The 24,395-nt window shown below is 40.5% G+C and overlaps 2 protein-coding genes across 4 annotated transcripts in view; one reads left to right on the top strand and one right to left on the bottom strand.

Annotated features, from left to right (window-relative positions):
* Positions 1-24,395, bottom strand: part of CHRM5 (cholinergic receptor muscarinic 5) — a 70,536-nt gene continuing 46,141 nt past the window's right edge. Inside the window, exons 1-2 of one of the 3 annotated variants that reach the window (XM_033107694.1) lie at positions 8,404-8,446; positions 1-2,894 (exon numbers count right to left, since the gene is read on the bottom strand). In XM_033107694.1, coding sequence (XP_032963585.1) covers positions 1,216-2,814 — 1,599 coding nt within the window. In that variant the 5' untranslated portion in view covers positions 2,815-2,894; positions 8,404-8,446 and the 3' untranslated portion in view covers positions 1-1,215. Of the gene's footprint in view, positions 2,895-8,403; positions 8,447-24,395 lie in introns of those variants that run through there. The other 2 variants (XM_033107693.1, XM_033107695.1) reach the window with 2 other exon arrangements.
* AVEN (apoptosis and caspase activation inhibitor) overlaps positions 16,231-24,395 on the top strand; it is a 141,945-nt gene continuing 133,780 nt past the window's right edge. Inside the window, exon 1 of the mRNA XM_033107696.1 lies at positions 16,231-16,811. Within this exon, the coding sequence (XP_032963587.1) occupies positions 16,566-16,811 (246 nt within the window). The 5' untranslated portion in view covers positions 16,231-16,565. The remainder of the gene's footprint in view (positions 16,812-24,395) is intronic.

Raw genomic sequence — 24,395 nt, 5'->3', positions numbered from 1 at the left:
ACTTCTCATCTTTGACCATGAATTTGGAGAGGAATGAATAAGTAAGTCATTTCTGAGCCATGATTGCAGGATCTATAAAAAAATAAGAAAACCTTTCTCCTGCTATGCCCTCCGCTTTTGGCTAGAGGCTGCGCAGTGACCTGCTTCTGCCTGGGTGTGAATTGGAGTCTGCTGAAGGGCCCTGGAAGAAGGTCAAAAGCATGAAGTAAACTCAGATTTGTTTTCTGCATTTTGCCTCAGGTTTGCCTTGTGAAGGGATTAGAAGGTAAGACCTCTGAAAACAATTTCAGAGAACCATGATGGAGTAGGCTGGAGAAGATCTTTACCCAGTGAAGGGCTGTTTTACAGCTAGTCTTCCTAAGAACAGAGCATGAATAAATGGGTTCAAGTGGACACAAAATAGAACACACAGTATTTGTTTAGATAAAAGGAAAAATTCCCACTGGTAAAAACTAGAATAACTGACTTCGGAGACTTGATCATCTTTATTAGCAGAATAGAGGCCCCTCTGTAGGACTGGGTGTGGTTTGGTTTCAGTGTCTTTCCAGACCCAGGATTTTGCGAGGAAGGATGGTTCTGTGGGGACCAGCATGGTTTCAGTGGGTACCAGAAATCGGCATTGGTTGTGAAGGTGAAGAGCTTCGCTTAGATGTAGGGACAGGAAAACATACCACAGTACAGAACACACAATAGCTCTGTAATAAATACTTTGTAAATAAATACTGATCAGCTTATAAAGATAGCCTTAGAAGCTGGTTGAATACCACTCTTGTTAACAGGTGACACTGACTTACATTCTTCTGGTTCTCACTGGTACAAGACAACTTCTTAGACACATACGTATGGCACAAAACTCTCTGGCAGGTTTCCAACTTGTCCCTGCTGTTCCTCATAGAAGGTTAGCCAAAAGCTCCCTCAGTCATTGTTCATTGTGACCCAGCATGCCGCCTCTTGTGAAGGGCCATGAGTCTGTTTCTTCAACGGCAAACTCCAGTGGCACCAGGTAACCTTAGTCACAGACAAGAATCATTCAATATGGCAGCAGTTGTGGCAGCTGTGACTCCTTCATTTTGGCCACAGACTTTGAGCCTTCACAAAGTCCTCAGGAACTCAACATGACAGATACCTGTTTTGAAAACAAACAAACCAGAATCAGCTTGCCCATGCTCAGAGGAAGTTGACATGGTCTTTCTTTTGAGGGGACTTATTAACTTTTCAGGGGAGCTTGCTGTTCCCCTGCCAGTACAACTTCTCTTCCACTTTTTTCTTTTTCCATCGGCAGAGAAGCAGCATCTTAAAGGTCTTCCTGAAAGTTTTGTTGCAGAGTGCATAGCAAATGGGGTTGACAGTGCTGTTTACATAGCACAACCAGTAGCCTAAGTGCCATAGGGTGACTGGCACACACTTGTCGCAGAAGGTGGAAACGAGGACCATGATGTTATAAGGGGTCCATGTGATAATGAAGGCCAAGAGAATGGCACTCAAGGTCTGGGCTGCTTTCCTCTCTTTGACAAGGACCATTCTCTTTCGTTTGGTCATTTGATGGCTGAGGGCGGGATCGAGGCCTTTCGTTGAAGGGTCCTTAGACACTGGCGAGGAGCAGGGCATGATTTTCACCTTGCGACAGCCGTTGTTGGTCTCCTGGGTCCCATCAGCTTTTACCACCAATCGGAACTTATAGGCCACACATTTCTGACTCTTGGGTCTATGAGCAGCAGCTGGAGACAGGAAGTATTCTGGGGTATCATAGTCATTTTTTTCAGTTTGATCTTTCACAAAAGTTTCCTTGGTCTCTTCAGCACTGAATTCCTCCCTTGGGCTTTCCTTGGCCTGACTCTTGTAGACCACCTGGAAAACAGGCTCAGCGGTGGGCTTGTCCTCTTCCTCTGAGGAAGGGTAGCTGCTACAGGGAGTGAGCTGCTCCTCTTTGTCCCACTCGGTGCTTGGGCCGGTGACCTGGGATGGCTTCCCAGTGGTGGAGATGCTCCTGTGGGAGGACGACCAGGAAGCTTGGCTCCTTTCCCTGTGGGCCAGTGTCCGCCGAGAGCAGCTAAAGCAGGACCTGAGCAGAGCCTTGTGAGTTGGCTTTCTCTTCTCAGTTTCAGCCACAGAGTCAGAGCCCTGGAGGTCAGCAAGATCCTTGGTGCGCTTCTCTGTTTCCCGGTAGATTCGGCAGTAAAGAATCGTCATGACAGAGACAGGAATGTAGAAGGCGGCAATGGCAGTGCCAAAAGTGATGGTGGGCTCAGAGAGGAACTGGATGTGGCACTCATCTGGTGGTACCGTGCGTTCCCCAACGAAATACTGCCAGCACAGGATCGCTGGGGCCCAGAGGATGAAGGAGATCAGCCAGGCCAAGCCAATCATGATGCCGGCCCTCTTTGGGGTACGCTTGGCCCGATACGTCAGGGGTCTTGTGATAGAAAAGTAACGGTCAAAACTGATCACCAGAAGGTTCATGACTGAAGCGTTGCTGGCCACGTAGTCCAGTGCAAGCCAAAGGTCACAAGCCAGACTGCCCAGAGCCCAGCGTCCCATGAGGATGTAGGTCGTATAGAGGTTCATGGAGAAGACCCCAATGATGAGATCTGCACAGGCTAAGCTGAGCAGGTAATAGTTGTTAACTGTCTTCAGCTGGCTATTGACTTTGAAGGAGATCATGACTAAGACGTTGCCCACGATGGTGATCAGGCTTACCACAGCCGTCACAATGGCAACGGTAATGACTTCCCACAGCCCATGGCGTTCCAAAGGCTGGTGGTGTACTGGGGTGCCATTGACAATGCTTGCATTGTGGTAAGAGTCTCCTTCCATCCTGGCGCAAGAATTTACATTAGGAGTAAATCAGGTTCTAGACTGTTCTCTTTTCTATCTCACCTCTTCTCAGACAGCTTCTGGAAGAGAGGAAAATACATTAGCTTCACTCGCCAGCATGAATTTCTTTTCCACTCATTGTTTATAATTTCTAACAAAATAGTAAATGTGGTCCCACACATATTCAGCGCAAGATGCAGAAATCTCTAAAGTTTTGATAACAATTTAATATCCCGTTGCTTTTTATGATTTCTAATGCCTGAGAGTGTCTCTTGTTCATGAGGATGCTGCCCTCTTGTGGTTCCCATAGGCAATTTTAAGAAAGGCCTGGGAAAGTGAGGGCAAAGGAAAGAAAAGGCTCGGATTGCTGGGGAGTGGTAATAAGGGAAAAGCAGATGTGATTAAGTTACCTTAGATTGCAATGGCCTTAAGGGCAGACACTTTTTAAGCTGGTGATAAGAACCTAGTCTGGGGAAACCTAGTCTGGGGAACCATGCACTGGGGAAAAAGACAAGTTGTACCAACTGTATAGTCCAATTATTAAACATCACTGAGTTTAATTATAAATTCAATTATTAAACATTATTGAGACACTGTTGTGAGCCAAGACTGTATTATGACACTTCTTCCTGACGATGCACAAACTCCCAGGATACCTGGTTTTCATTTAGAGGGTTTGAAACTTGCCTCAGCTGCTGAAGATGATGACCCTTCATTCTTGGACTAATTGCAATGTCATTGAAATATTTTGAATTATCTTTTTATATGATTATAAAGAAATACGCTTCTTGTAGAAGTACAAGCAATGTCAAAACGTATAATTTGGAAAACGAAAGTCTCCTCTAATTCTGTCTTCCTAACAGTACTCAATGCTAACAGCTTATTGTGTATTTTGACAGCTTTTCCCTCTGCATACACTAACCAACATTTAAATACAGTTATTTTTAAATGGGTGGATTTTTAGTGTTTACACTCAATTTTTTTACTTAACAAATTATTATAGACTTCTTTTGTATCAGTGAATCTTTGGATCAAAGCTGTTTTTTTGCATTTTAATGATGGCACATTATTCCACTAAATGGATGTATTATAATTTATTTAATCAATCCCCTATTGAAAAATTCCAACTTCTAAAAATAAAAGGAAAATTTTCTTTTCTAGATTAAAAATTTATGTACATGATTAAAAAAAGTGTCAATGGATACCAAAGGGCAAATGGTAAAAGATATTATAAATTTACTTCCCACCTCTGACCCCCAAGCTCCCAATCCCCTTTTTCTACAGGTAACCACTTGTTACCATTTATCTTTCTTTCCAGAGAGCTAACATGTAAATACAATATTTATTTGATGGTATATGACAAATAGTATGTTAATTACAAAATTCCAGGCACCATGACATGATAGATAGTGAAGGGAAAAGAGTCTTTTTGATGACCCTCAAAACATGCAGCGTGTCTGCTGGCCAGATTTGGCACTTCTTTGATGACATTAATTGATATAAAGATGACAAATTTGTGAAGGGTTATAGATTTTCTTTGTTTTGTATTTTAAACTGTATTTCAAGAGTTTTTAAAATCTCAAGCTCAATATGGAATTGATGATATTGTCTTGTGACAGAAACCAGATTCTCCCACCTTCCTCATTTTGCACCCTTGTCTTTCACATCCTAACTAATGCAGGCTGATTTATTCACGAAATATCCCTCTGAATGGTCCCTTTCCATTCCTGCTGCTGCCACCCTGGTCCAGTCTCCCATTACCTTAAACCAATAACTCCTTGGTGTTATCAACACCCAAAAACTGGCAAAGTAAATCCCAAGGATGTCAGGTCACTAGACAGAGACTCCCCAGCACCTGAAAAAACCAAAGTTACTCTACTCTGTACCCTACAATTATCTGGGCAAGTGCCATCACAGACTCAGACCTAAGCTGTATAGTGTGAGAAGGGGCCTACAGAATCTCCTTCTTTCCTTCCTTTCTTCTTCCAATAAATACTTACTGACTGTCTGTTATGTGACACACTATAATGCTGGGGCCACTATGGAATAAGACACTAGAGGGGATAGATAAATATCTAGGTGTTGGTACTGCATGCTGTAGGGGCACATGTGAAGGACGTCCAGCCCATTCCAGTGAGGGTAGGGGAAGCACATCCTGAGGAAAAAATTTCTAAGCCAAGACTTGAAGCAGAAATGGGCTTTAACTATGTAGGCATGGGTGAGGTGGGGTGGGGAGATGTTTCAGCCCCAGAGGGGAAGAGCTTGTTTGTAAGCCCGCAGGCAAAAAGAAGGCTTCAGAAGTGAGATGAGATTAGGAAGGTTAGAGGTGGGTGCCGAAGGGACAGGAGCAGACTTGAGAGAAAACTCCTTTCTGGGAGAACAGTGTCAGCTGTTTCCAGACTCCCCATCTGCTCTGAAGGTGGTCCCAACATCCAGGGTGTTGGGGGCATTAGTCTAGAGACATAATAAAACAAACTGACTGCTTGCTGAGTTTTTCTGATCAAATGTTCCAAAGAAAAATAAATGGTGTTTTGGAAGGATTTAAATTTCCATTTAATTTCATTAGAAGGTAGTGAACAATTTATGACAGGTTCTGGGAATTTGGGTGTGCGTGTTAGCCTGGGAATGCATGTGTATAAACTGGCTGCTTATCCTCTCTGACCTGATTCCTTATTTGCAAAAATAAGGAAATTGGACTATGGGATCTAAGACATCTACATTTCTGATTTTGTGTTTTATGTAATGTGATGGTTAATTTTATGTGTCGACTCGACTAGGCTCTGGTACCCAGTTGCTTGGTCAAACCCGTCTAGATCTTGCTATGAAGGTATTTTTTAGACATGAATAACATTTAAATCAGTAGCCTTCTAGTAAAGCAGATTACCGTCCATAATGTGGGTGAGCCTCATTCAGTCAATTGAAGGTCATAAAGGAAACAACTGAGGTCCCCCAAGAGGAAGGAATTATGCCTCCAGACTCAAGATTATGACTCCTGCTGGAATTTCTAGCCTGCTAGCCGACACTGCACATTCAGTCTTGCTAGCCTTCACAATTGTATGAAAGCCAATTCCTTAAAAATGTCTTTCTCTATTTCTCTGTCTCACTCTCTCTGGTAAATGGAGTAAATACTTTGAGAAATGGAAAAGAAGATGATTTATAGTGGCAACATCATCTCATAATCATACAACTGAATCTGGCATTGGGCAGCTTCAGGTTCACAACCTAGTTCCATTACTTACTGTTTGGGCATATTACTTAACCTGTCTAAGTTTCAGACTTTTAAACTTTAAAGTGAGGATAATAAGAGTACTTACCTCACAGGATTGTTTTAGGCTTAAATGAGATAATCCGTGTTGTGTTTCTCACAGTGCCTGACACGGGGAAAAATGTTCATTACAAAGTAGGATCTGGCAAGAAGGACATCAAAATCATGCCTCCTGTTGTGGGAATAGGTCTGAGGCATGGTCCGTTAAAGGACAAGGTGGGATAATGTGATGAGGCAATACTTTGGCTACTCTGTGCTGGCTGTTGGAGAATGCTTCCTGGTCTAATGATACCTTCCCTCCAGTTTGTGTAGCTGCTGTTCTACCTCTAGGGGCAGATCCAATTGTTCCCAACCAGCAAAGCAGAAGAACCTTGAAGACAGCCAAGGCTAACACAGCCTTCCACAAAGTCTGCTCGTTGGAATAGGACTACTTCAAGATGCTTGATGGCAAAAAATGGTTCCATGGTCAAGTAAGTTGAGAAAGATGCCATATGTTATACATAAAGCTGTCAGAGATATGAAAGATACCTTAGCCCAGGGAAGACTGCGAGATCCTGCAGTGAAGAACACTGTTCAATTTGGTTTAACCCAGAGGTGGCTTAGCGTATCTAACCTTTCTCAGGAACATTAGTTAGTATCCTGTGGAATCCATGCATCACACTCAGTTTAGTAGGAAAAATACTAAACTGAGAGCATGGAGATCTGAGTTCTCATTTTGGCTTTAATCTTGTGATTTGAGACAAATCTCTAGGCCTTAGTTTCCTCATATGACCTTCACATATAAAATTAAGTGATTGGAATTGATGATTTATCCTATAAAATCCTTTCAACCTTTTTCTATAGACTCACAATGGAAAACATCAGATACTGTATTACTTTTTAGACCTCAACTTTCCTCTATTGTCAGCTAGGGAAATAGCAGTTATTTAGTGGCTCTGAAAGTGTAGTGAAAGCAGCTTTTGGCCAGTGTTGAGTCCTGTTTTCTCACCTGTTAAATAGTGTAGCAGTATCTGCTCTATTTACCTTCCAGAGTTGTTTTGAGGACCCCCAAATAAGATAATGTAGGGAAACCACCAGGTCCTATTACAATGTCAGTTTGGGGTTGTAATTATTATAAAATGAAGGGTTTGTCGAGGAACGTGGATCACATCAAAGGCAGCTCATTAGAATCATCAGGAGCTTTAGAAAAGTACTAATGTTCCAGCCACAACCCCAGACCTGTGAACTCTGAACCGGTGTGGGAGGATTTGCACATCACGTGGTGTTGGAATTCCTCAGGTGATTCTCATGTGCAGCCAGGCTACTCATGGTGCAATCAATAGATGGGTAGTAGTGGCATTACCTGGGAGCATGTTAGACTAGAATCAGTGCTTCTGAAAATGTAACATGCTAACAAATTACATGGAAGATCTTGTGAAATTGCAGGAGGTTGGGGCTTGCAAAACCACATTTCTCAAAAGCTCCCAGGGCTCTCTGCGGCTAATCCATGAGCCATACTTGAAACAACATGGCTGAGGATAATTTCTGAACTTCCTAGAAAAGAGGAACCGTAGCTTATAAGGGTGCTATTGAAATTGGAGTTTTCCAACTGAAGTGTGCGGCAGTAACACGGGATACCCCCTGCCTTCCGAGGACATTTGAGTTTATTGTATTTCTCCTGTTTGAAATTAATCCAGATTTCCTTTCCAGCTTTGCTCCACTCTATTTGCTTTCTTCCCCCGCCTCCTTTTTGAGAGAATACTTTCCCCTAATTACTGAGCTGCTGGAAATGGACAAATCTTTCTACAAAGGCATTTAGGACATGAGTTAGATTCCACAGCTGAAGGATTGATTTCTTTTTGTGGGTGATAGTTGAGTGTGAAAACTGAGTTTCAGCAGTGTTGGTCAGGCATAATAGCCTTCCACAAAAATCTTTTTGAATCATTAAAATTTTTTGAGAGAAAGATTGTGTTTATGGAGGGGTAACTCTGATTGATTTTTTGGGGGTTATAGAGGCAAATGAAATATAAGTGGTTATCTGGGGGGTGAGAATCCTTCTACGTTCTTATTAGTTACTCAAACTTTAAAATTTCCCATTTTCCACCACATTGTTGAGACTGTTTACTTCTCCCGTGTCAGCATGAGCAGAGAGAAAATACTCCAGGTTTGTTTGTCACCGTTGAACAGAGGACAAAGAATCCCAGAATAATAGGAGTCTCCCTGTTCCCAACCTTGGCAGATTGCTTCTTGCTTCTTTGTTGTCAATAAATTACAAACGAAGAAAAACAACATACGAGGTCTGCCAATTAAATTTGCGAACTCATCCTAGAAAAAATGCTACATACCTCATTGCTGAATATCACTACGGTCACCTTCGAAGTACTCCCCTTGGGAAGCTATGCACCAACGCCAGCGTCTAGTCCACCCTTCAAAGCAATTTTGGAACTCTTTTTCTGGACTGGCCATCAGAGCTGTCGTTGTATTACTCTTGATGTCCTGAATATCATCAAAATGTCTTCCTTTCAATATTTCCTTTATCTTCGGGTAAAGAAAGAAGTCACTGGGGGCCAGGTCAGGTGAGTAGGGAGGGTGTTCCAATACAGTTATTTGATTACTGGATAAAAACTCCCTCACAGACAGTGCCGTGTGAGCTGGTGCATTATCATGATACAAGAGCCATGAATTGTTGGCGAAAAGTTCAGGTCGTCCAACTTTTTCATGCAGCCTTTTCAGCGCTTCCAAATAGTAAACTTGGTTAATTGTTTGTCCAGTTGGTACAAATTCATAATGAATAATCCCTCTGATATCAAAAAAGGTTCGCAACATCGTTGAAAACAAGTTCGCGAACTTAATTTTCAGACCTCGTATAAACCCGAAAAGGTAACACTGTGTACCAAATGAGTCCCCTTCCTTGTGGAGTGGCCTCCATTACTTTGAAGACTTTGCATAAGATGAGTTTAGACCTTGCTTTTCTGAAATACCTTTTCTCTGAGAAGCTTTATGCCCCAACCTCTCTTTGTTATGCTTCACTGTTTCCATAGCAACCATAAAGGAAAACTTTAATAGCATCTATCGTCCAGTGCTATTAGGACTCTATCATAACCAGCTCATGTTGTTATCTTGTAGAGTATTCATGAGATACTCTTTCCCATCCTTCCTTTTCAGGGACAAATCAACAGAAATCAGGCTTATTGTACACCTTAAACTTACACAATGTTATAGGTCAATTATTTCTCAAAGGAAAAAAATATGAAAAAGAAAGTAGGTTTAAACTCGTGGTAACATCGGGTTAGATATCAGTAAGAACTTCCAATGACGGACTGTGTGAGTAAAGGAGGATTTGGACTTGACTCTTCTGGTTTCTATTTTAAAGTCATGTCTACTAACCTTTTTTGATTGATAGTGTAGAAATACTGTCTAAAGATATATCGTGATTAAGAAATGACTTCTCAATGTTGAAGCAATAATATATGGAGCAGAACTTTAATGTGACACGTATTTTAAAACATGTCCTGTATTCACCACTGTGCTCTACGCCGTGGAGCATAGAAAAGAGTTATACAATCATTCTTGAACTGAAGGAGTTAATCTTTCACAGTTCTAAGAAAAAGAGGATATTAGAATTAAGTTGAGCCTTTACACTACATTTATTTGACAGAAAAGTCTATTACTGAGGACATCTGCTGATTGTATTTTTATTGTAGGAAAGGAAAACAGAGGTGGGATGGCTTTACATGAAGGCATAAGCTGGAGCCACTCCGTGCGTGCACTCTGTCACCTCAGGCCTGGAGCTGCCTGGGTTGGTCGCCTTCTGTTGGGGTCAGTCTTGTCTTGTTATGCCAGAGTACTGGGAAAATACCATTTTATACATGTGCTATGACATGAAACAGTCTGCAGAATACTGCCACAAATGGATTTATGCGTGTGTGAGAATCCGGAAGTCCAGATGCTCTTGACTGTACTTTCCAAGTCTTCCCAACAGACTTCATGGCATGGATGATATATTCACATTTGAATTCCCAAGGATAGCATGTTGTTCAGGAAGCGACAACAAGAGAACGTCAAGGAGCAGGGAGTGATCAACTGTATTAAATGAGGCTTATAAAACAAGAAAGATTAGGACTGAGACCTGACTATTAGGTTTGGTTGCATGGAGGTTACAGTGGACCTTGAGGAGTCATTTTGGTGGGCACGAAAGCCTTGTGGCAAGGATTAGAGAGCAAATGGGGGAATTGGCGACAGTGCTATAGATGACTCTTCTGAGGAGTTTTGCTATGTAAGGGAAATGGGGCAGAAACTGGATTAGGATGTGGGGTCAAGAATTTTCTTAAAAAGAAAGGTGGAAATATAGCATGTTTGTGTGCTAATGTGAATGATCCATTAGAAGGTAAAAACTGACACTAGGAGAGAGTGGGGGCAGTCGCTGCCGAGGCGTCTGTCCTGAAGGAGGTGATAGGATCTAGTGCAAAAATAGACACACTGGCCTCACACCGGAGCAGAGACCCCTCTATAGTAACAGGAGAGGAGGCAGAGTACATGGATACAGATGTAGGTAGGTGGCGAGTTGTGGTAATGGCAGCAATGGAAACTTTCTGATTGCTTCCATGTGAAATTGAAAGCAAGGTCAGCATCTGAAAGTGAGGGTGGAAGCAGAGAGAAGAAGGGATCAAGTTGTGAATTCTCTGTTTAGGAGTTTGCTCTGTTATTTTTGGGAGTTCTCTGCCCCTGACCCCAGCTCTAGAGGCCAAAGACCATGGTGACCTGACAGACCCTCCTCATCTTTCCAGGTTCTAGGCTGGGGAATTCTAGCTTGATAGACTAGATCCAGCCAAAGTCCCTTCCTGGAGCCCGTGAGTACTCCTCCACAGTGGATGCAAGCTGTTCGAAAACATGTAGTGAATAAAAAGATATCTTTTTGGAAACCATATCAGTGTTTTCCAGTTTGCATTGTTAATAATACTAAGTGTCAAAAATCAACTAAACAGGACAAAACCTGCCTGCCTACGAAGAGAAGAATCAGAAAGATGCATTTGTTTCACGAAAATTATATTTGCAGAGACAATGTTTTTCTTTTTTAAAAAATTTATTTGTAAATATTTTATTCTTTTGATGCTATTATAAGTGGAATTGCTTTTTTTTTTTTTTTAGAAGGAGGGCGCAGCTCACAGTGGCCCATGTGGGGATCGAACTGACACTACCAGCACCACACTCTAACCAACTGAGCTAACTGGCCACCCCTTTTCTTTTTTTTTTAGTCCTATCATAACATCTACTTTCATCAAACAGTGAGAGCTTATAAGATCTCTCTTATAAGTAAGTCCTAGTGGTCTTGGACTAGGAATATAGGTTTTCTTGTGGTGTCTGAAGGCTCAAAAACTATCCTGAGACAGTGGTTCTCAAACTTGAGTATCAGAATCGCATGATGGAGGGTTTGTTAAACCACTGATTGTTGGGCTTCATCCCCAGAGTTTCTGAGTCTGGGATGAGGCCTGAGAATTTGCATTTCTAACAAGTTCCTAGGTGATGCTGTGTTGCTGGTATACGTTTTGAGAACTATAGCCTAAAGGAGTTGGCTTCTGTTTCTTTTTTTTTTCAATTTGGTCACATATATGCAAAAAGTACAGTTTATTTTCTTAAATAGCTACCTATGTAATTCAGCACTTTGTTTTGATATCTTATGAATACTAAGGGAAAACTGAATATTTTATTCATGCAATGTTTAAAATTAGGATTATGAAGTAAAAGCAATACCAGAAAATCATCCTTCCCTTTGTTATCAAATCAAAAGGTCTCTGGTTTCTTGCAATACAGGAGGTACTTGTGTGGCATTTTCGTCTTTGATGACACCTTTTCCATGCAGATGAGACTTAAATGAGGAAAGCATACTCACATCCTGGTTAAAAGAACCCCACTAGTAATGTCCTCCAATTAGGAAGTGTTTTCAGGGGACCCCAGAATTCTCCGAATCCTAAACACTACTGGTTGAATTGAAAAAAACCTTGAATTAATAGATGGGAGAGGGGAGAGGAACGTAGTCCCTGGACTACGTTACTGGCATCTGCGGCTTTGACTTACAGAAACAGATTATGAAACCAGATTGTCTGGGTATAAATCTCAGTTCTGTCACTCATTGAGCTAATTATTCAATTCCCTTGTGACTCAGTTTTCTTGAGCTAGGAATAATAGTATTTACCTCAGAGGAATATTATGGAGATTAAATGAGTTAATATGAGTAAAGTGCTTCTTAGAATACTGAGAAGGCACAAAGTAAATGCTTGATGTTTACTATCCATAAATCAATCTATCTATAAAACATAATAATATGTACCTTTCAACAGTATTGAGTCTTAAATGAACTGCTAAGTGAAAGTATCAAGCATAATGAATATGCCCTAATGTAGCTGGCTTAATCTGATCTTTTTCACCTCATAATGAATAAAGTGCTTTCTTTAAGTGTAAAGGTGAGTACAGTACAATACTTTGAGACACATTCACATAACTTTTATAACAGCATATTGTTCTAATTGTTTTATTTTGTTAATATCTTACTGTGCCTCATGTATAAATTAAACTTTGCCACAGGTATGTATAGGAAAAACAGTACATATAGGGTTTGGTAGTATCCCGTTTCAGGCATCCACTGGAGGTCTTGGAACATATCCCCTGTGGATAAGAGGGGACGACTGTAGTGGGTAGAGGCCAGGATGCTGTTACACATCAATGCACAGGACAAGCTGCCACCTTAAAAAAATGATTCATCTGTAAGCGAGCCAAAGTTGAGAAACCGATTTATGTTGTCTGGCATGAGATTAGTATGTGGATGTTCATCTTGGTGCGAGGCCAAATCAGTGATGTGCTGGTAAATATTTAATGACCTGTTTCCATCCCCACTGCCAGCTAAGCCCTGATTTACAGATTATTTCCCAATTTCTGTGGTGTCCAAGTTCCCACCGTACCGTGGCCCATTTCCAAATACCTTTATGTCACTGACTGTAGAATTAGGACAACATACCAAACCATTATCACTCCTGGCCACATAAGGGTTGGGGGCGCAGGTCGTCCACTGGGTTCTTAAATATAGTACTTGTATCTGTCTGTATCTCCTGTTTGCTCCTTTATGGTGCGCAGAGGCAAGGGTAAAATCATTGTTACTCTTCCCATCTTGCTGTTTAGTTTCTCTAGAGGTGGGATTACTGAATTTGAGTTTAGCATGGGGATGAATAACAATCCTGAATGCCACTGTGTCTTAAATTCACAAGTAGAGTGTTGGGACAGGGCCAGAGAGCAGTTTCCAGGCTCTTGGCCTCCCATGGGAAAATACTGGCTTGGCTTGTAGCCCATGCATGGCGCAGACCACCTGGACGCCTCCCTCCCTCTCCCGTTCTGTAACCAGCTGGCTGTGAGCCACTTTTGTTCAGTATGCTACAAAACTGCTGGGGTGCAAGTGCGTATGTTGCCGATGCGGGTCCTACTTCCTGTGTCTTGCTGGGCTGCCAGTGAGACTGTGGTGCAGGAAGACCCCTGGTTGGGGTATTGGCGGATGCTGCTTCCTGCATCTCCACTGGCGGCCTCAAGAATATAACTGTGGTATGAACGCTTTACCTACGGCTCCATTGTCTTTTTTTTCGGCCTTACTGAATCCAAGAAACTGCCAGGAGTCGAACTCCTGCGTTACATAGAGACAAGGAAAAAAAAGGGGAGGAAAATAGGGCCTCGAGGAATAAATAAAAAGGGAAAGGGTGGAGAAGAGTAGAGGGGAAAAAACAGAACTACGTTAAGTGTGAGAAGTGTCTGCTGACAAAAATGTTAACTATTAAGACAAAGAAGCAATACAGAAAAATGCAGAACACAGTTAAAAAATACTAATATGCTGACAACCTCCCCTGACGCATCCTGTCCCCTAACCCTGTATTCCTTCTCTTGACTAATGGTGTCAACTATTTGGTCACTCAAGCAAGAAACCTGGGCATCACCCCGAACTTCTCACTCTGACTTCCCCACTTAACAATTGGACACAAAGTCCTATTCTCCCCTTTCCTATCTGTCCTGTTATCTGCCTCCTTGACTCCCAACTTAATTCAGGCCCTAATTATTTGTGGCCTGGACTATTCCAGTGGTTTCCTAGAATGGCTCTGCCTAGAATTCTAATTCTCCTCCATAGATAATTTTTTGAAAATATAGTGGTTAAGAGCAATAAACTCTGAAGCCAGATTGCCCTGGGTTCCAATGATTCCATTACTTACTAGTTGTGTAATTTTGGAAGTTAACACCTGTTTTAGATCATCTATAAAATAGGGACTATGCTAGTGCTACCACATAGGGCTGCTGTGAAGTTTAACTGAAGTGTGCTGTATGGGAAGGACTTAGAATGGCATTTGGTGCATAGTACGTGCTCTGTGTTACTGTGTTTGTTTCCAATTTATAATGCTTTTTTAGTGGTTCCCTCTGCCTGGAAAATTCTCCCACTCTCACTTATCAGCCAGGCAAACTTTGGCTCAGTCATCAAGCCTTGGCTCGAGTTTATTTCTCATGAAGTCTTGGGCAATGACTATTTAGGCATAGTCTCATTTCTCTTCCTCCCCACCCGTCTCCCCGGCCTTCATCTTGAACCTCTCACTGCACTCAGCACACTATGGCAATCATCTGTTTACAAATTATGGAGTGAGCTATTTGAAAGCAGGGACAATAGTGTTTGAAAAAAAATCTTCAGGACATACCTAGCAGTGTGCCTGACACATACTGTGTTTCCCCGAAAATAAGACCGGGTCTTATATTAAGTTGCGCTCCTAAAGACGCATTAGGGCTTATGTTCAGGGGATGTCATCCTGAAAAATCCTGCTAGGGCTTATGTTCCGGTTACATCTTGTTTTTGGGGAAACATGGTAGTAGACAACTGAAGCAATGAATAGTGTTAACTATGTATGGGTATAAGAAAGGGGCAGGAAAGACTGGGAAAAAAGAAAACACTTGTTTTGCTATGCTGACATTTTAGCCCTTGTTTTTATTATTTTCATGTGGTTTTTATAATACAAAGTTAAAAATGGCTCCCACGTATTGCCCTTCTTCCCCTTGGTTAAAAATATAGACTGGATCCATAAAATGGACTACTGCTTAGTAATGAAAAAGAAATATTAAATCATAAAACATAGATGAGCCTCAAAAACTTAATAAGTGAGACACACTCCGATGTTCATTGCAGCATTATTTACAGTGGCCAAGATATGGAAACAACCAAAATGTCCTTCGATAGATGAATGGATAGAGATGTGGTATGTATACACAGCGGAATACTACTCTGCCATAAAAGATGAAATACTGCCATTTGCGACAGCTTGGATGGATCTTGAGATTATTATGCTAAGTGAAATAAGTCAGACAGAAAAAGTTGAGAGCTATATGATTTTACTCATGTGGGATATAAAACCGAAGGCAACAAAGGAACAAGACAAGCAAGTAAATAAAAGCTCATAGACATAGACTAGTTCAGTGGTTACCAGAGGGTAAGGGGGGAGAAGAGGATGGTAGAAGAGGGAGTCAAATATATGGTGATGGAAGAACTGACTTTGGGTGGTGAACACACAATAAAATATATAGATGATGTATTATAGAATTGTATACTTGAAACCCATATAGTTTTGTTGACCATTGTCGTCCCAGTAAATTTTAATTAAAAAATAAGTCACACACACACACAGACTGCAATGAGACTACCTGAGTTAGAATGCCGGTTGCAGCACTACCCAGCTGTGCTACAATTGCTTAACCTAAGGCTATTTCCTCATCTGCAAAATCAGGATAACAGTACTACCTACCTTATACCGCTGTGAACAGAGTTAATACTCCTGTGCTCAGTAAGTGTGAGCTAAAGCAGTCATTTCTACAAACATTTTCAAGGACCTCAGAACCCATTCTATCCATCTAATAGTTTTGCACTGTTCTCTCTACCAGTTGCTTGCTGCAGTCCACACCCGTCACCTGAGACCCACCCTCCTCTTTTCCTCCTTGAACCCCAGTTCAGTATAATTTAAAAAATTACATTCAATCTTGAAAATCAGATTGAACAGAAAACTTAACTCGTTGGAAATCTCACCAGTTAACCACTGCTAACATTCAAGCACACACCTTTTTAGACTTTTTCTTGTGCAAATAAGCCATTTTTTTAAAAACGAGTTTGTATTATACAAACTGTTTATACTTTATAACCTGTCATTTTACTTACCACGGTCCCTCCCGCAGACCCACCCCTGTCCCCCTCGGCCAGCTTCCCCTGGTCAGCCATTATCTGAGCCCCAAGCCTCCCGAGGCCAGGTTCCCGCCCCACCTGCCAAGACCCGGGGCCGCCCCGCCCCCGCCGCGGGCGTCTTCATTCCTCGGCCCCGCAGCCCGCGCTCGCTGTCACCGGAGGCCCGTCGCTCGCGGATCCTCCGTGAGGCCCGTTTCCGGTGGGGCGAGGGCGTCTCCAAGGCGGCCCGGCGCCTGCTCGCTCAGCACCGCCAGCAGCGGCCCAATGCAGGCGCAGCGAGGAGCTCGGGGAGGCCACGGACACCGGCCGGGCCGCAATCGGCCTGGCGGGGATCGCGACCGCGAGCGGACGGGAGCCACAGTGGCGGTGGCGAGAGGCGGCGGCGGGGACGAAGGCAGCCGCCGGGGCCGCGGTCGGGGTTTCCGCGGCGGCCGCGGAGGCCGAGGAGGAGGCGCCCCACGAGGTGGCCGCCGGGAAACGGGAGGCCGGGGCGCCGAGGCCAGAGCGCCGGTAAGAGGCGATGGTTGGGGCCACGGCCCCGCGGAAGCGGGCTGGTGGGGTCCCAGCCGCGAGTCCGGAGTTCCAAGAGGCGCGCGGGGCGGGGGCGGGGGCGGCGCCTGCGCGGGACGAGCGGAGGGCGGCGAGGGCGCGCGCCGGGCCGTGCACGTGGCGCGTCCCAGTGTGCGCCGCTCGTCTCCTCCCCGAAGGGCTGGCGCGGAACTGTCAGGTCCGAGGGCATCCCCAGCCTGCGCTTGGGGTCCTGGGCCCGTAATGGTTAAGAACCCAGGGATCGAGGCTGTGTGTCAAGGCAGCAAGTCTCGGGGGCTCGTTGGGTCCGGGTGGGGTGTCAGTGGGATTGACCCTTGTGCGATGGGGGTGCGGCCAGGGCTTGGTCATGGACAGCCATACAATACCGGGAGACATTCCTGTGATTAGGAGAGAAGGGATTGTGTGTGTGTGTGTGTGTGCATGTTTTGGTCTGTTGTGTTCACTGCCTGTGCAATGCCTGACACACACTGGGCGCATAGTAAATGTTTATTGAATGAAAGAATGCCCTTTCGGGACGGGATCAGATACATAGTTCTCTCACTTAAAAAAAAATAGTGTAGTTCTCTTTTATTATATGTATGTGTAGAAATCAGGGGTCACTGGCCATCACCTTTCTGAATTTTCAATCTCTAAATGTTTCAGTAGTCAGGTTTTATTTTTAATAACAATATGATTGATCAGTCTTCCTCACACGTTCGTAAGGAAATTTAGAGATGGGAACAGGGAATGATATGGGCAAACTTACTCCACTGATGTCTCAGCTAAAAGAGTTAGATTACTGCCTTTTTAGGAGCTGTTCTGCTGTTACTTTAACATTTGTAGTACAGAACTGTCTTTATGTTTTGAATTCTCATGTGCATAGATTAAACAATTCTTTTTTTTTTTTCGATTGAGGCAAAATTTCCTATTACTGAAATATTTACAATACCTTCAGGGCACAGTAGGTAAAACATTCCTAAAGATAGTAGTTGTATACTGAAATACAGAGTTGGGAAAAAAATCATAAACCTTAAGATTTTAAGTGTAACATATTTAACCTTGTTAGGATTAAGGGAGGTAATAAGTAAAATTTGAGCGAGATATGAAGTTCGCATTATGGTCAGCTTATCAGGAAATGAGATGCAGATCAATCTAGTGTATGTTATATATCACATTTTTGTCTTCGTAACGTTTTTATATTCCGGGGGTGCCAAAAAAAGTATACACATTTTAAGAAAGGAAAAAACTATTAAAATTGTAATACTGAATATATACTGATAACAAAAGATGAATACAAGTCATATGTATACATTTTTTTAGCACCTCATTTTTTTGATACCCCCGGTATTGTTATAATTTTAATACAATTTTTTCCTTTCTTAAAATGTATACCTTTTTTTCAGCACCCTCTGTATGTATAACTTTATAACTATTACAGCCTTATTTAAAGAAAGTTAAAGTTGTTTAAGCAACTTAATAACTTTATATATTATTTGATATATATATATATTTATATATATATAACATCTTCATTTTTACATTTTAACTGACTTGCCTTTAGCTATCAGCTAGTGGCAGAGCTGGGATTTACATCAAGCTGCCCTTGAATCCACTATGTTTTCTCTTTTACACTTTTGTGAAGCAATCACTGCTTTTTTGAGAACAAAGTAGACACACCTGGGCTGTAGTCATCATGTTTTAATAGTAATTGTAGTAATGGTAACTTTGGTACTTACTCAAGTGTCTGGCACACATAACAAGTGTCTTTAACTTGAAGTGAGTGAATGAAGGTTCTTTTCTGTCTTACTCATTGCTGTTGAACTATTATAAATTGAGTAACGTTATGGTCTGTCATTTAGAGAATGAATAACATTTTTTTGATTTATGCTAATATTGTAACCCATTCTATTAAAATTTTAGGGTTTTATCCTGTTTTTGGAATGGTCTTAATAATTCCATCTTATATTTTCTTTTAGGATTTTCTCACTTCACAGTTTGATTCAGTATGTCAGTGCAGGTGAATGTATGGCACAGTGCCTGGGACATAAATAATGGCTGCAGCCACCACCGCTTCTACCACTGTTACCACCACCATTGTATTTTCAGGCAAAGTTGGATGAAGAGATGTTGGAAAGATTATTCATTCATTTTGGTTTGAGATGGTGACCTCTAGGTCCCCTTTCACTTTTCAGATTCAGAAGTACTGTTCGTATTTAGGCTTGCTAAGAATAACATTATTGGTGCCTAAAGAGTAAATGGGTCAAGATTGATTGAATACCTTTCTAAGTATATACCAAAATCATTATAAAAAAATTTTAATGATCTGTCAGCTGACAACTGGATTAGGACCTCCATCATTTTTTTGGAAGCAAGGAATTGGAAATTACCTGATTTGCAAAAGGATTTTTTACTTGGTCCTTAGTGTTGTACTTCCTCAACATCGGTAACTATATTTAAAATTACCATTTTGCTTGGGGGCTCAGGGAATGCACCACAGAGTGAAAATGGCTGAGAAGGAGTTGCCCTGTCCTTAAGTGCTGTCTAAGATACACTGCTTTTAGGAAAGAATATGGACACTGATTCTCTGAAACTTGATTCCCTTGAAAGCATCCTTGCTCATATAGCTCTTGGAAAATCTTTATGAGCCCCCGGGTGTATGTGTACTCCATTTTGAAGACTGTTGACTAAGATCACATTACATATTACTTACTTTTTTTTTTAAAAAGTAAGATTGTTTATTGCATGTATTCATTCACCCAGAGGGTTTGTTTTTGTTTTTTTTTGGGGAAATTAAAAAATATGTAGGAGATTGCTAGAATGAATTCCCTGTAGTACACTTAGTCCTACCTTTGTGTCCTTTTGCTATAAGGACTGATACAAATTCATTGGATCCCTGTTTCTTTAGTACCAAGTCAAACTTATTTTAAGGGATAGAAAACACGTTGTAATATTAATTAACCTAAGCAAAGTATAATTGGAATGACAGGACTATTACCAAAAATTCATATACAGAGGGTGCCAAAAAAATGTATACATATTTTAAGAAAGGAAAACTGTATTAAAATTGTAATACTCAATATATATCAATAACAAAAGATGAATACATACAAGTCATGTTTGACTTCTGCAGTTACAAGAGGTGCTCAGAGTGGTTACCATCAGTGTCCAGACACTTCTGATGACGACGGCGAACTACTGCTTGAGCAACGTTGACCAAAGTGTCTACTTATATATATTTTTGGCACCCCCAGTATATTCTTGGGTTATCAGTGTCGTGATTCCCCCCATTTCTTTATTTAGCTGAGATTTTGTTAATGGATGTGTATTCTGTGAAATAATTAGTTACCATATTTAGATTTCTATAATCTCTGGTGTAAAAGGACCATTAGCTGCATTTTGGGAAAATTTAAATTATTTAGCTAGTATTCATTCTCAAAGTACATTCTCAAAATACTGCAGTGTGAATTTCATTTGAATAGTGGGTTTGGAATCCTTCATTCTATTGTGAATCTCAAGTTCACATCCCAGGAGTTGGATTCATGATATTGAGGACTAGGATATTTCACCCTCATGTTTTCCTTTTACTATAAGGCTGATAATAAAATAAAGTATCTTCATTTAATAGTTGGGCTTATTAAAGCCTAGTCTTATATTACTGAAGAAGGCTTAACCCCTGTTACAGATGCACAAACTTCAGGTCCTTCCAAAGAAGTTATGAGTTTTCTGGAAGCAAAGCTTGATGAAAAATGAGTGTATTTCTAAAGACAACGCTTGCTTTTCAATTTCCATTACTGTTCTTCACCTCACTGCCAGATTGTGTTTTGGTTTGCTGCTTCTTTTTTTGTCAGTATGATTTTGTAGAACAATTCCTGTTAAATTTTAAAAAGTATTTTTTTCTTCTTAACAGCCACGAGAATCATGGTATTAAGAGGTGACCAGAAAATGTTATTTGAAGAGCGCATACTTTACATACACTGGAAGGAGAAATTAAGCAGACAGTTGATTTGTTTTTCATTTTTACAGTATGGAAGTGGACTGAAACTAGTTGGTGTTTAGACAGAATTGTCAGGGAGGAGGGCTCAGGTTTCACCTCATCTGAGTTTTCCACTTGGGTTCCTGGTGGGCAGGGGAGGGGAAAAGTGCTGCTGAAGTGTGAGGATGAGTGTCCACTCTGGTGGGTGGCATCTTTGAAAGCCTGAGTTGAAGAATTATGGACAAATTGTAATTATTATTTCAAGGTAGTAGGTAATATAAGTTTACAGACAAATTAGTAACTAGCGTATAACTTCTCAAAACCTACTAAGTAGTCTGCTTTTTGCCTGTCTCTCTTCATTTTTTCTCTCATTTTCTCCCTCAACCTCTGTTTTTTAAATCTTTTTTTCAGGGGGATACCACATGGTGAACAATAATGTGTGTTTTGGAGTCTAACAGATCACTTAGAAGCTTGTCTGCAAACCCCAGACGATCATGTTAGTTTGGACAGTCTAGGCACCTGTCCTTTCTTCCGTTTCTCTCTCACATATACACAAGATATTCTTTTTTAAATAAAGAAATAAAGATTAGAAAAATCTTTACGGGGAAATGGTAGACATGATGTCCTGTTATCCCTAAACACTTCAGTATGCGTTTCCTAAAAGCAAGGAAATCTCTTACATAACCATAGCACAATATCAAAATTAGAAAATTAGCAATACTATTATCTAACCTTATCGAGATTTTGCCCATCAACCCAGGGACATCATTTATTAGGCTATGAATCTTGAGACAGTGACAAATAGATGTAGGAGAATTAGAGGTTCACTATGGCAGTTACTGTGGCATCCTAACTAGTTTACTTCTGTTATGTTTATGTTATGTTTACTTCTGTTATGGTTCAGTTCTCAGATGCCTGTTTCCTGCTTGTTTTTTCCCCTCACCTGGGGAAAAAAGACTTCTCATCAGTTTTATGAGCTACCTGAAATTCTTTTAGTAAATTCCTTTTCTGCCCAAGTTAGCCAGAATTCTATAGTTTGCAACTCACACTCTACTGTTACAGTTTTTACACTTTCCATTTTTCAAAATCTTATTCATCTTTGCATGCTGAGTTCACATGCCACCTTTCTGAGTGAAGCTTCTGGTTTTCCTCGCTTAGCGATATTGTACTTTATAAATATAGCACTTATTTTCATTCCTCATTTTATTATAGTTATTTACTTCTTGGGTATCTCCTTCATTAATTGTAAGCAACTTGAAGGCTTGTATATGGTACAGCACTGTACCATACAGCGAGTACAGTAAATGTTTGTTGAATGAGTTATAGCACATAGAAGGTATTTAGAAGGTCAATGGAGCAAGCCAGAGACAGTGTGTTTTTAGGCAGTGTCATGTTGGGAGTTCATGACACGAGGACCCCTTCTGTTTCATTTGCCTTTGTTATACTAGTTCGAGTACCCTTCTGTTGGTGGTTGAAAGCTCAGTAATTAAAAAGTTACTGCTCCCCCAAGGGCCAGATTTATACAAGAGCTTTAATCACACTGGATTTTATATTCTCCTAGTTCTAAGTCTATTAAACTTTCCAATTTAATGCAAACGAGATTTTTTTAAACTCTGAGACTGAATCACGAATTATACTATCCTGAGGTCTAGTATCTATAGTAAATGCCTTTTCACTATTTTGTTCACTTGTTATCTGTTTTAAACTTATTTGTTTTATATATTATTCAAGCTTGATTCTTATTTTGTCTATACTTTGGATCTCTTGCCACTTTTCACCTTTGCCATTCTTTGGGTCAATTATTAAATAGAAAGTTTTTTTTTTTTTTTTGAGCTGATTGTATAATTCTGTGTTTTTTATTATGATATATGAAATGTTAGATTCCGTAAGTAATTTTAGTGTTTATTTTTGATTTTCTTAACTATTTCTTAAACTATTAGTGATGAATTGGCAGAGTAGATTTTTTTAGAATTTAAATAGGAATTTATTTAAAAATTGTGCTGTGTTTATTCTGTATTAGAATAATGGGATTGGAGAATATTTTTTCTAATCTAGCAGGGAAAAATTAAAGTATACCAGCATTTTAGTAGTCCTCCTTTATGCTGTAAAATTAGGTCGGGACCAACTCAGTACACAGCATTTCTTGTGCCTCATTTTTTTTTCCTCATGCATAATTTTTTGTTACACATCATTCTAGGAAAAAGATATTAGCGTCATAGGAACACCTTTAAAACATGGGGAACATAGACAAGTATCTAGTAATTAGAGACATTGACATTTTTAGCATAATGGTAAAATTCTAGGGTAATAACGGTAATGATATAAAGGCCCTTGATGCTGGCTGGCCTTATTCAGGTTGTGGCAGCCTGTAGTGTCTTTTCTGTAATATCTTGTGCCTTTATTTAAAAATTGTTATTTTATTAATTTTGTTTCTTTTGATAAATGGAAATTGTAGGTTCTTTATTTACTTGAAAGAAATGGTGGAAATGTAAACTAGGTTGCTTACAAATATTTAAAAATCTATGTTAATTTCCTTGGCAATAAATTTCCTGCTGAAACTACTGTGTTTTCCCAAAAATAAGACCTAACCGGAAAATCAGCTCTAATGCGTCTTTTGGAGCAAAAATTAATATCAGACACGATCTTATTTTATTATAATATAAGACTGGATCTAACATAATATAATATAATGTACTATAATATAATATAATACTGGGTCTTATATAAGACTGGGTCTTACATTAACTTTTGCTCCAAAAGATGCATTAGAGCTGATTGTCCGGCTAGGTCTTATTTTTCGGGGAAACATGGTATGCAGAAAGAGGCTTTAAAGTGATGTTTTTAAAGAAGTGTTGCTCATATTCAGTATTGGCTGTACTTAGATACTCTTCTCTTGTTGGGAGTTGATACAATCCATAAATGAGGCAATTTGACATCAAAATTTAGCCGGTGGCCCAGCAAATCTGTACTTAGCAATTTATTTTATAGATTATGTATGAACAAGTCAGCAAATACAAGTAGACGATTGTTCATTGCGGTGTTGTTTAAAATAAGCAAAATCTGGAAACAACTTCCTAAAATCTCTGTTGAGAAGGACTGGTTAAATAAAGAATGGTGTGTCTGTGCAGAGGGATACCATGCATTTGTTAAAGAATGGGGGAGATATGGAAAATGTCCAATACTGAGGGAAACAGTTACTTCAGAAAAGTTGGTACAGTATCATTCCATTTGTGTGAGAAGAAGATATTCATCTATATGCAGGGAATACTTCTGGAAGGCTGTATGGGGAACATACGGTTACCTTTGGGGAGTAAGACTAGGAGACAAGGAAGATGAGAGAACTTTTCCTTCTTTTTTTATATCTTTCTGTACTATTAGAATTGTTACTTTATTACCATGAGACATTGCTATGACTAAGGAAATAATAAAAGTTAAATGAACTCAAACTGTTTCTTTAGAGTAAGCCGTAAAAGAAATCCTCACTTTTAAAAGATTATTAGAAGCTCCCTGTGAAAGAGGCAGGCAGTATTAAATGTAGTTTTACAGATGAAAAAACAGCAGTTGGGTGGAGTGAGGCCTTTTTAAGGATACAG

This window comes from Rhinolophus ferrumequinum, chromosome 6 (genome assembly GCF_004115265.2).
Source record: "Rhinolophus ferrumequinum isolate MPI-CBG mRhiFer1 chromosome 6, mRhiFer1_v1.p, whole genome shotgun sequence".
In the NCBI taxonomy this organism is placed as follows: domain Eukaryota; kingdom Metazoa; phylum Chordata; class Mammalia; order Chiroptera; family Rhinolophidae; genus Rhinolophus; species Rhinolophus ferrumequinum.
This window is presented reverse-complemented; position numbering and strand designations above follow the sequence as displayed.